The 12577-nt window shown below is 39.4% G+C and overlaps 1 protein-coding gene across 1 annotated transcript; it reads right to left on the bottom strand.

Annotated features, from left to right (window-relative positions):
• Positions 1 to 8222: 8222 nt before the first annotated feature.
• On the bottom strand, positions 8223 to 9404 carry LOC101311017 (putative F-box protein At4g10190-like). The gene has a single exon (XM_004304845.1). It carries the CDS (start codon positions 9402 to 9404, stop codon positions 8223 to 8225), a length of 1182 nt encoding a protein of 393 aa, XP_004304893.1.
• Positions 9405 to 12577: the final 3173 nt, after the last annotated feature.

The following is a 12577-nucleotide window of genomic DNA, read 5'->3' as shown; positions in this document are numbered from 1 at the left end:
TTCGGCTAAATTCGATTTCGTTAGGGAGGTTTGTTTAATTGAAAGTTTTAAGGATTTATGGTTGTTTGTGTTCGATCGACATGGTTAGGCTTAGAATTGGAGTTTGTGTTAGTCATGAAAGTTGTAGAGGAGATTGAGAGGAAGATTCTGTTAAAATTTGGTAGCATTTGCAGGTCGCCGGAAAACGGCTGCCGGCCGCCGCCGGTTAGGAGATTTTTAGGGTTTTAAAATGTGGAATATTAAGAGGAGTATATTGGTGTGATTTATGGAATTTTTGGATGAGATTTGGTTCGGTTTGTGAATTTCCGAAGTTAGGTATTTTTGGCGGTTAATTAATGTAGAATCCGGCCGTAGGATTTAAGTCGTATTTTAGAGAGGTTGTATTTACGACTGTTGAGTATGATATTTAAGTTCGGATCGTTCCGATTTAAGAATATCGAAGTTAGGCAATGATGAGCGTATTTATGGCTCTCGGGTAATTTTGCCTATTTTGATTAAATATGGGATTATTGGTTGGGAAATTAATATTTTATTTGGAACAGGACGTGAGGAGGCTCGAGCAGACGAGACCCCAGATCGACATCAGGCTTAGGCCTAATTTGTGAGTGGACGTTTATTTTAAATAAATGCATGCTAAAGTTCACGATTGAATAATTAATGTCGTGGAGTATTTTGACGTCATTTTAATTTTTGACGATTTTTATTTCTTGTGGAGAGATACCGAAAATGGGATTTTCGGTGGATATAAATATGTATTTATGAGAGAGTATGTATATAAAATGCTAGCTAGCCATATGTGTCTGTCCACCTTAATGGCGTAGCATATAGCCGCATTATGGTGTGACGTGAGCGTTGGACGTAAGCGTAGTAGCCCTATTTGAGTGTTTAATTCATATAGGGGGTATGGACACATATTTATACACCCGTCTGTCCACCTTGATGGCGTAGTGTAGCACCGCATTAAGGCGTGACGTGAGCGTTGGACGCGAGCGTAGTAGCCCTATATAGACCCATGAATTTATATAGGGAGTATGGACGTGTGTAAAATTATAGAGTCTGAGAGGCTCGATATTTTATGGGATAAAAGTTTTATCGCTTGCGGCATGCATTCGATTTTTCCTTAGAAATTAATTTGGGGAAACATAAATATTTTATTTATTATTTTATTTTTGTCCACTCACTCTAACGTTATTAAATGTTTTCCCCTGGGCCCTTCGTTTTAAATTGCCCAGTCTGCAGAGTTCGGGTTGGATCTAGTAGGAGACGAGGCATAGTCACCCACATTTCTGCCAGTTTTCGCCAGTAGGTTACTTGTTCAACCTACTCGTGTTTTCTTGCTTCCGCTTGTGTTTAGTAGCTCTGGATACTTTAGAATTTTTGTATATTATGTGTTAAATTAAGAGTGTAATATGAAATTTTCGAGTTAGGGTTGTCCATCTGCAAGGGAGATTTTCTTAATCTTTTCAGTAAATTTTCCTTGGAGGTGGTCCCCGCACGACTTACTCTGGGTTTCAGGGTGAAATTCGGGGTGGGTCGTGTCACAGTGTGAAGAATATTTGCTTTGATCATTAGATTTGGTGCTGATTCACTGCATGAGTTCTTTGAAGATTGTTTAAAGAAAGTCTGTGAGATTTTACAGTGTTCTTTGTACTTCAGACTACTGTCATGGCGACTTTTCAGTCTTCATCTGTTGGCAATCAAACTTCATCTTCTATTAGTCAGTCTTGTCACATCCCGACCCTTAAATTTTTACCTTATTTACTAGCTTGATTATAATAAGAATTTTACCGTCTCCGTCAATGAAGTTATAGTTTAATTGGTCCCTAGAGGGGTTTTGGGGAACGATTATTTTTGGAGGGTTATTCATCAGAGAAAAATGTGACGACGGTCAAAATGGTAAATTTTAGCTAGTAAAAGGTAATTTTTAATAGGGTATTTTGTTTTGGGGTGTTAAATTGGTGGAGTTCGGTAATAATTGTGGTGTTGGGCCGGGTTTGTGTGAGGCCCAAACCCTATTTTCTCCTCTCTTTTTCTTCTCTTCTTCTCCTCTTTTTCTTCTTCTCTCTTTTCTTTTCCTTCTCTTCCTCCCGGTTCTCCCTCCCGAGCTCTCTCTCCCTTCGCCGAAAAACCAGTGCCCGCCGCCGTCGTCTGGCTGAGCAAGGCTGCCGCACCTGTCCTGTTTGGACTGGCGTCGCTTCCTCTCTCTTCCTTGGCCGGTGAGCGCTGCCACATCACTGCCAAGCGGAAGGAAACTTGTCCCGAAGGACCGACTGTGTTCTCGCCGGAGCTCCCTCCTCCGGCCACCAATCCGGGCAAGCCTTATACGGTTTTGTAGGTCTCCAACCCAGCTGCCTTGCCCTAAAAGAACTCACTCCGGTTCGCTTCAGGTAAGGAGAAATCTGAGGTGGAAGTTCTAAGGCGTTTTTGATGTTTCTGCTCGATTGGCATAGCTAGGCTTAGATTTTGGGTTTGTGCTAGTTAGGAAAGTTGTAGAGCATGATGAGAGGATTATTCTATCAAAATTTCATAGGCATTGGAGGTCGCCGGAATCGGCCTCCGGCCGCCGCTGTTTGGGAGTTTTGTATAGTTTTAAGTGTGAAATATTAAGGGGAGTTTATTGATGTGAATTATGGAATTTTCGGATGAGATTTGGATAGGTTTGTGATTTTCCGAAGTGTGGTATTTTTGGCGGTTGAATAATGTAGAATCCGGCCGTAGGATTTAAGTCATTTTCTGTAAAAAGTTGAATTAAGGCTGCCGGTAGCCCGGTATGTTCGGTGAAGTTTGAGCCATTTTGAGTTAAGAATGACGAAGTTGGGCAATGATGAGTGTGTGGGAGGCTCACGTTTAATTTTGCCCATTTTGTTTAAATATTAGATATTTAGTTGGGAAATTAATTGTATATTTGGTTCAGGACGAGAGGAAGCCCAAGCAGAAGAAGCCTCGGAGCGACATCAGGCTTAGGCCTAATTTGTGAGTGGACCTTTGTTTTAATTGAAAAGCATGCGATGAATTATCTTGTTGATCATTTATTTCTTTTCCTGAGATTTATTTCTTTCTCGGATATTTGACAATTTTCCTCCTTTGGAGAGATCCCGAAAATGAGATTTTCAGTGGATATGTTTATTGAATATTATGAGTATAGTATGTATATAAATGCTAGCTAGCCCTACGTGCTTGGTCCGTCATAATGAGGTAAAATGTCATTATGGCGTGACGTGAGTGTTAGACACAAGCGTCATAGCCCTATATGAAAACTACTTTGTTTTCTGTTTTATTTAGGTTTTCATATAGGGATTCCACACGTATATAAATACACCGTCCTCTTCGGTCATAATGAGGAAAAATTCCATTATGGCGCGACGTGAGCGTTAGACGCAAGCGTCGTAGCCTTGTATGAATTTCTATTTTTCTAATTTGTTCATAGGATTCATACAAGGAGTCTGACGAGTGTAAATACATATGCCTATATGTTTATATATAGTTTAGCCTGAGAGGCTCCATTTTATTTGATGAAATTGCCAGTTTATGAGTTGAGCGCTTTTGAGCTGCCGTATGCAGTATATTTTCTTTGGAAATTAAAATGGGAATGCATAAATATTTTTAATAATTTATTTTTGTCCACTCACTCTAACGTTATTAAATGTTCTCCCCTAGGCTCTTCGTTTTAAAATGTCCAGTCTGCAGAGTACGGGTTGGACCTAGTACGAGACGAGGCATAGTCACCCGCATTTCCACCACCTTTCATCCGTAGGTTACCTGTTTAACCTACCTGTGTTTTTCTTGCTTCCTCTAGTGTCTAGTAGTTCTGATTTTCCCTTGGGTTTAATGTATATTATTTCGGTTGTGGGCGAAAGCTTGTTGACATTTTAGAATATTTATCGGAGGTTGTATATATGTTATTTTATTTGGATAATTATGTGTTGATTTGGAAGATGATTTATTATTCTTGGTGGTGGTTGTGTTGGGGAGCACGTAGGCTCCAGAAGTTAAGGGTGGATTGAGAATTTTAGAAATGTTTGCAGGTTTTTTTTAGAAAGGGTTGTCCATTTTCAAGAGAGGTTATGCCGAATTTTCGGTAATATCTTCCTTGGAGGTGGTCCCCGCAGGATTTACCCCGGGTTGTAGGGTAAAATTCGAGGTGGGTCTTGTCAAGTCTCCTTTTGCAACTCAATCTGAGATTAATTCATTATTGAGTATGATAACAGTAAAGCTTAGTGAAGCAAATTTTGTTAAGTGGAGCTATCAGTTTTAGTCAGTTTTGGAAGGGAATGATCTTTTCTATAACTTTGATGGTACATATTCATGTCCTCCAAGATATGCTCTCTCAGAAGATGGTATTGTGACTAATAAAATAACATCAGCCTACAAGCAATGGAAGATGTGTGACAAAGCCTTATTAGGTCTTCTGATGGCTACTCTTGATGATGATATAATGGATGTAATAGTGGGAAGCAGATCAGCTTATGAGGCATGGAGTGCATTGCTGGAACAGTTTTCAACTGATTTTAGAGCCAACATTATGCAACTAAAGACTGAATTACAGACAGTTAAGAAGGGAGCAGACTCGATTGATAAATATCTCCTTTGTATTAAGCATGCTAGAGATCAGTTGGGATCTATAGGAGTTCATATTGTGGATGAGGATATTATAATTGTAACTCTAAATGGTTTACATGAGGAATACTCCATGATAAAGACAGTGGTCAGAGCTCGAGATACTCCTATCTCTCTCAAGGACTTTAGGGCTCAACTCATTGCTGCTGAGAGAGATATAGAGTCCCATTTTTCTCTTTCACCTCTAGGTTCTATGATTGGTATGTCAGCTCGGGGTAGTTCATATAAGGGTAGTTCTAATTACTTCAATGACAAGGGAAAGGGTACCTAGAATGGAGATAGTGGACTTGGAGATTCTGGAGGAGGATATAAGAGTTTTGGGGGTTCTGGTGGAGGGTACAATGGCAGCAGTGGAGGAGGTACTAATGAAGGGTATAATGGAAGTAGTAATGGTGGGTATAAGAATTTTGGAGGTGACAGTAATTCTAATAATGAAGGATATAAGAATTTTGGTTTAGCTGGAGGTGGTACTGCTTGTCAAATTTGTGACAGAAAATGACATGTTGCTTCAGAATGCTTTCAGAATGCGATATGCTCTTTCTGTAACAGGAAGGGACACATTGCAAGTAGAATAATCCTGCTTCTCCATTTTATAGGCCTCGAGCATCACGAGATATCAATGGAGTTACTATGAACACTATTTCTCCTGAATGTCAATTGTGTAATAAGAGAGGTCAAACTGCAGTTAATTGTCCTTTGATGACTCAGAATCAATCTTCTATGTCTGTGTAGAAAAACCAAAGACAAAGTTGCGGAAGCTTTTCTGATATTTCTTCTTGGTAAATAATAAGTTTACAACACTAAACTATATATAGAAGAAGTTGGGTGAGGAACACACTTCATCACCCATACATCTCTTATACACACAAGACTAACCTAAATGAACAAGAAACAAGGCAGTAGAGCTGTGGCTGTATACAAAAAAATCTTTATCTTTTGGCTGTTGATTTCTTCTTTTTGATTTGGAAGAGAGATCTATTGTCCTTTTTTCTTTTTTTCTTTTTTTTTTTCTTCTCTTTTCGGTGTTGGCCTATTGGAGTTTAAGTTCTGTGGAGGTGAAGAACAAGAAGGAAGTCTTCTGGGCAACACCTTGGCAGTCCTATCAGCATGTGGAGGATACATGAGTTATCTGCCATCCTTAGATGAATTTCTGGGAATTTTTTTGCAAAAGCTGGTTTGTGTTCCACATGGAGTTGTAAATTTTATCGAATATTTTGGCAAGCTTCGCTCAAGGCTTCTCCTCGATCTCGCTTGAGGGGGAGTATTGGAGGAATATTGGAGGTATGGCTGTGGTATGCAAGAATGGTTGTATCCGAATGATACATGGGTGTTGTGGTCTCCCTGATCCGAGGATACATGGATGCTGTGGTCTCCTTCCAGGCTTATTGTTTACTGTTTATATGTAACTTGTATATGTTACTTTACTTGTATATGAGAGTTGTGTATTAGAGATTAGTTCAGTTTGAACTAATCTAGTTTAAGTTGATGTTAGAAGTGTGAGATTGTGTGAGTGTATGACAGCTATGTATGGGCTGTATACAGCTGCTGGTCTCCTCTTCTGCATCTGTTTTTTGTTGAGGAAAGCAGCGAACTCATTTATCAAGGTAGATGGATTGGAAGTGAAGTCAGGCATACCCTCAGAGGAAGAGGTTGCAAGATTTGCTCTGTGTGATGGACCATTCCAACTTTTGTGACCACCTTTGTTCTCTTTTAAATGCTTTGGCTTTAGCTCAGGATGGAGGATCCAACATCTATCCCTGACATGTCCCATACCTTCACAGTAACTACATTTCGAAACATGCCTCCTCCCTTTGTAAGTCTTTTCTTCAACCTGCCTACTGTCTGAAACATAAGCTCTAGTTTCCAAAAGAGTTGGCTTGGTCTCTATGTTCATCACCTTTCTTCGAACCTCTTCTCTTTGAATTGTTGCACATACACATGTGAAAGTTGGCAGCTCCGCATTCATAAGAATATGACTTCTCAAATCTTCATAGTCTAAACTTAGACTAGCAAGAAGCTGAAATATCTTGTCTTCCTCAGCTCTTTTCAATAAGGTAGCAGCATCTGTAGTATGAGGCCTATAAACATCAAGCTCATTCCACATGCTTGTGAGACCACCAAGATGTTGTACAAAGGATTTACCCTCTTGTTGTAAATCTGAAATGTCTCGCTTGAGTTGAAACACTCGAGCATCATTATTTTGATTCCCATACATCTCTTTAAGTTGATCCCAAAGATGCCTAGAAGACTCAGAAAAACTGAAAATTTATGAAAGTTTGCTCTCCATAGAATTGAGCAACCAAGACATAACAAGTTGATCCTTGGAAAGCCAAGAATCATAAGAGGAAGAACCAACATCTGGCTTCTGTATGGATCCATTAACATAGCCAAACTTGGATTTTCCTCCAAGAGCAAGAGTAGTTGCTCTAGCCCAACCAGGGTAGTTGAATTCATTCAACAAAACAGAACTAAGACGTTGATTTGGATTCATCTCAACATCAGAAACACTTGAAGTGTTTGAATTGATATTATCACCAAAAGGATTAATACCTGAACTGATCTCAGCCATCTATAGCTTGAGAAACCAAAGAGAACTTTCTCTTGGAAGAACAAGAATAAGAGCAACAGAGCCAGGACACTAGAGTTCCTGCTCTGATACCATGAAGAAATCTAAACACAAGATTTGCGGAAGCTCAGCTGTATACAGCCCATACATAGCTGTCATACACTCACACAATCTCACACTTCTAACATCAACTTAAACTAGATTAGTTCAAACTGAACTAATCTCTAATACACAACTCTCATATACAAGTAAAGTAACATATACAAGTTACATATAAACAGTAAACAATAAGCCTGGAAAGAAACCACAGCAGCCATGTATCCTCGGATCTGGGAGACCACAACACCCATGTATCATTCGGATACAACCATTCTTGCATACCACAACCATACCTCCAATATTCCTCCAATAGTCTGATCATTCTATGATCGTAAAATGTCAAATATGTGGTGGAAAAGGCCATACTGCATTGCATTGTCAACAAAGAGGAAACTATGCTTACTAGGGTCCAGAGCCTCCTGAAGCCTAACAACTCTGGCAGCGTTGATAACATGGCATTAATGACCTCTAACAGATAAATCAACCTCTGAAACTATGAATAGTAAGAGAGAAATGAGAAGAACCTGAAGCAATTTCTCAGAGTCTTTTCATAAAATGCAGAACAATCTAAAATAAAGATACAAGAGAACTAGTATTTATACAGCTAGGATAATGCCTAAGCTGCTTATTACAAAATAACAAATATCTAATATCTGATAGAAGAGCTACTTAGACAAATGAGAGCCACAACGTGCTTGACAGCTGCCAGATTGATTACTGAAGCTTATCACAATTAATTAGCTAAAACAGATTTTTTTAATTATCTTCTAACAGAAGGCAGCCGACAGAATCTAGCATCACCCATAGAGATCAACGCCGCACTCTGACATGACTCCGCCACCTTGACGCCATCCGGACCACGTCACTACCACAGCCAATCGATCAGTTACAAAACCTGCAGCAAAGCGCATGAAACTCTTTCTAGTCTTGAAGAATTCTTCTATTGCTCTGACTTGTCATTTCCATCAAACGCAGAGTTATTGTCGTCGTCTTCTCTGTAGCTGGAACAAAACTTACCACTGCCATAGAAAGCAGAAATACATGTATCTTCAAGTAAGTTGCCTCCGTTGATGGAAACAATACTATTTACATAACCAACTGCTTGAATATTTATGATATTTCCCATGCATTGAATAGGAAGATACTTCAACATTTGTGTGCCAATGTTATATAAGACGATATGTGCATCATTATTATTAATCAAGAGAAGTTGGTCACCTTTCCAAAATAGCAATGGACATGTATCACCTTCCACAGGTCTTATAGTTAAATGTTTTATCCATGAACCTTTGCCATCACCATCATACATCAAAACCCACATATCGAAAGAATGAGAAACTACAATTTCTTCTTGATAGGTCAAAATAGTAATGAACTCTTTCCACACTGTAAGTGTCTCTAATCTACATCCATCTGGCAAATCTGAAATTGATATCTCACGAAATAGCTCGTTGCCCATATCAAATGAAAGAATGAAGTCCCCCCATGAAATATGGTAACCACATACGTGCCAATAACAATTTCCTTTCAAGTATATTGGCAGATCAGAAGACTTACTAACAAAAGAAGTCATTTCATTATAGTCGGTCTTGATCTCTCTCCAAGAATTAGAATTCATAGTGTATACTTCTGCTTTGAACCAATAACATGACTCTTCATAGATTACGAATCTAACAATCTTATAATCTTTACATTTGGGATCATAGCCAAATCCTAAATATTCATCGTAATAGCTTAATTCATAATTCAGCGACCAACGATTAATGTCATCTTCGGGAAGAAGAAGAAAGGACTTGGGAAGAAGCTTGAATTCCTTCATAGCCGGGTTGCATAAAATAATGTTACCAATGAAAAGCTTTAAACAGATGATTCCATCACAATGACCGGCTATTGTGAGATCCGAAGGATGTTTTAGCTTTAGAGGAGCCGGAAGTGGAACATTAAGATCCTCAATTACAGTTGTTAGAAGGTAATCATCATCATCTTTATTGGAGAAATTAAGAGATGATAATAGAGTTTTGACATTGTCGTCATGTACACTTTCCTTCTCATCCATGATGTTATCATCCTTGTCCTTCAGGATTGGGCGCTTGAAAAGGAGTGGCCTAGAGGATGCTTGCATAGAAGTGATAGAACTAGAGAGGTGTTTACATACAAAAGTAGGGCTTGCAATTAAATTGCACCACAAATTACATAAACACTTAAATCGCATCAGAGATTTGGGAGGCAGTCTTGATAGAATTTGCTCCACAAAATCTTCAGACGAGTGCAATTTCCTAAGATTTTCCATATCTCTATTGAGGAAAATGACGAAGATTCTTACCTTAGAATTTTGATCATGAAGAGGCCAAGAGAAATAATGAATGTTGGTTGATGAATTTCGAAGTCTTGGGTCTAGGTTTGTTGTGGTCGCTTTGAAGACTGAAGATTACATCAAAATCAAATGTAATATTCATAAACAGTATTGTTGCTAACAATAGAAGCTCGCTTGCAGTCAAATTTGGTTGGCCAGACAGTCAGCCATTTATTCTGACCAACCATTTGTTTCAAATCCCCACGACTCCGGAGCTATTATATTTTACCATATAAATTAGATTAAGATCTCGCCAATATTAATTTCAAGTATTAAGCTATGTAGTTTATTGAAAAGAAAAGGTATTAAACTATGTACCTTTCTGTTTTAATATAAAGATAAAAACGGTCGCCCTCACGATATAACTGTTAACTAAATTTTACAATATAAAAAGAAATATTATGTCTAAACCTCATATTATAAGAACACTCTAAAATAATATTAAGCATGTCTAAAAAATTTATACATTTTAACAAATACCATTTAACAAAAATTGCTTCATTGATTACTCTATTTGCTTTACAATTTTACCCAATTTTACTTCTCTACAGTCGATGGGATCATGCACCTTTGTCTTTGAATTATTTTCGACTGCCACAATCTCCACCTCATTCTCCACCCCACGTGCTTCAATCATGGACGTCAGCTCTCAGCGTTCATCTCCATCGCCGATCGCATCACCCACAATCCAGTAGAAACCCCCTTCGCGCTTAAGAGGCTCCCACTACCCAGGAACAACTCAACCGACCTGTATCGAGCACCCAGACTGGTAGACCACTGTCATGAGCCCCCGGGGAATCCGATCCAGATCAACTAACCAGATCTGAATTTCGTGGCCTCGTCAACATTCAACGTTGCCATGAAAAAAGAAAGAATAAAGGTAGCGTTGTGGTCCTAATCCAAATCACATTACTGCTGAGAGGTAAGAAGTTTTCCGAGCCGTCGTAAAAAAAACTAATTGCATTTGTAGAGTTTCTCTAGAGAGAGAATATGTAGAGAAAGATAAATATGTACTGAGGACAAGCATCGTAACAAATTGTGTAGTTTTCCTACTATTTGACCACATCGAATCATATTTAGAGATCTTATGTTTCAGCTTGTTACCATTACACAAAGCAAAGAACTCGCAACTTATCTAAGACAGTCAAGACACACAAGGTGCCATATTTGCACAACGCACACTTCTCTTTATCGCATGTAGTGAATGATTAAAATCTAATAAACAACCATGATTAAAATCTAGGGAAAATGTCCATTTAGTATTAATTTAAACCCTTCATTTCTCATTCTAATGATAATCTTTTTCATTAGTCCATTCCAATATAAGGTAACCATTTTTATGCCCCAAATGCATAAATATTTACTAAAGTCTTAATAAACCATATTATTTTAAGACTATTTTACCCTCACCCCTTAAACATGTATAGAGAGAGAAAGTGGAAGAAAGAGAATAATTGGCCGGAACTTCACTAGACTCCGGTCACCAGCCGTCGGACTCCGGTCAACGGCCGCTGGACTCCGGTCACCGGCCGCTGGACTCCGGTCATCAGAATTTCTCGACCGTCGGACTCCGGTCATCTGAATTTCCCCAGTAACCAGTTACTGACCCCCAATAACCAGTTACTGAACCCTAGTAACCAGTTAGTGACCAATTACTGACACCCAGTAACCAGTTATTGACCCCCAATAACTAGTTACTGATCAGTTAGTGACACCCAGTAACTAGTTATTGACCCCTAGTAACTGAGTTACTTTGGTCACCGACCGTCAGAACTGAGTTACTGACCCCCAATAATTGAGTAATGATTCCCTAAATGGCTATTGACCCCCAGTAACTCGAGTTACTGATCCTCAATAATCGATTATTGACCCCAGTAATCGATTTCTGACCCTCAATAATCGATTACTGACCCCAGTAATCGAGTTACTGACGCCCAGTAATCGATTACTGACCCTCAATAATCGAGTCACTGACACCCAGTAATCTGTAACTGACCCTAATAATCATGTTAAAATATACTTTCTGTTCAAATATCACTTTATTATGATTTCTAAACTAAAAATTTGCAAAACAAAACAGCATATTAAATTCGCACATTTATAGTCTTCTTTGTACTGCAAACTCATAGAAATCCTCAATTACAATATATAGCTAACAGACTCAGTTAGCTAGCTCCCCGTCAATACCTCCCAAGTGTTTTTTTGACACAGCAAAAATTCAAAACTCAATCCACCACTAGAATTACAAAGCCAAGAAAACAAACTCCACACCACAAATTAATTGACTTGTTTAACAGCCACAAAACAAACTATTCTCATAGACCAAAACTCACGACATAATATAATCATTTCAAACTATACAAATGGAAGAGTCAAAGATCTATTAACCACTACTTTAAATAGATGACATACATGGAACAAGAGATTTCTTTAATTTGAGTCATTGAAGGCCCGCGGTGGCTTCTCCTTGTGCTCCGAGGCCACCTGGAAGCTCTTAGAGTTCAATCGTCACGAGTCATCACTCGTTGACATCGCCAAAATCTCACAGCAACGACTGAGCCTCGTCGTGCTCAGAGGGCACCGGCAACGCCATTTCCCGATTCACAGAGAGCTAGCCTGGCGGAGACGAAAGCAGAAGGCGCGATCGACGATCGACAACGGACGGCAGCCGCCATGCGTCTTCGTATCTGTGTCGTCGCCCGAGAAAGAGGTCCTGCTCACGAAGATGACAATGTCTCGTGGCTCGGCGGTGCGACGAGAGAGGAGACGGCATCGGCCGGAGAAAGAGAGAGTTGTGGCTCGGCGGTGCGATGAGAGAGGAGACGGCGTTTGCCGGAGAGAGAGAGAGAGAGAGAGAGAGAGAGAGAGAGAGAGAGAGAGAGAGAGAGAGAGAGAGAGAGAGAGAGAGAGAGAGAGAGAGAGAGAGAGAGAGAGAGAGAGAG

This window comes from Fragaria vesca, linkage group LG6, assembly GCF_000184155.1.
Source record: "Fragaria vesca subsp. vesca linkage group LG6, FraVesHawaii_1.0, whole genome shotgun sequence".
NCBI classification, from domain to species: Eukaryota; Viridiplantae; Streptophyta; class Magnoliopsida; order Rosales; family Rosaceae; genus Fragaria; species Fragaria vesca.
Note: the sequence above shows the minus strand (reverse complement) of the source record. Positions and strands in the feature narration are given on the sequence as shown.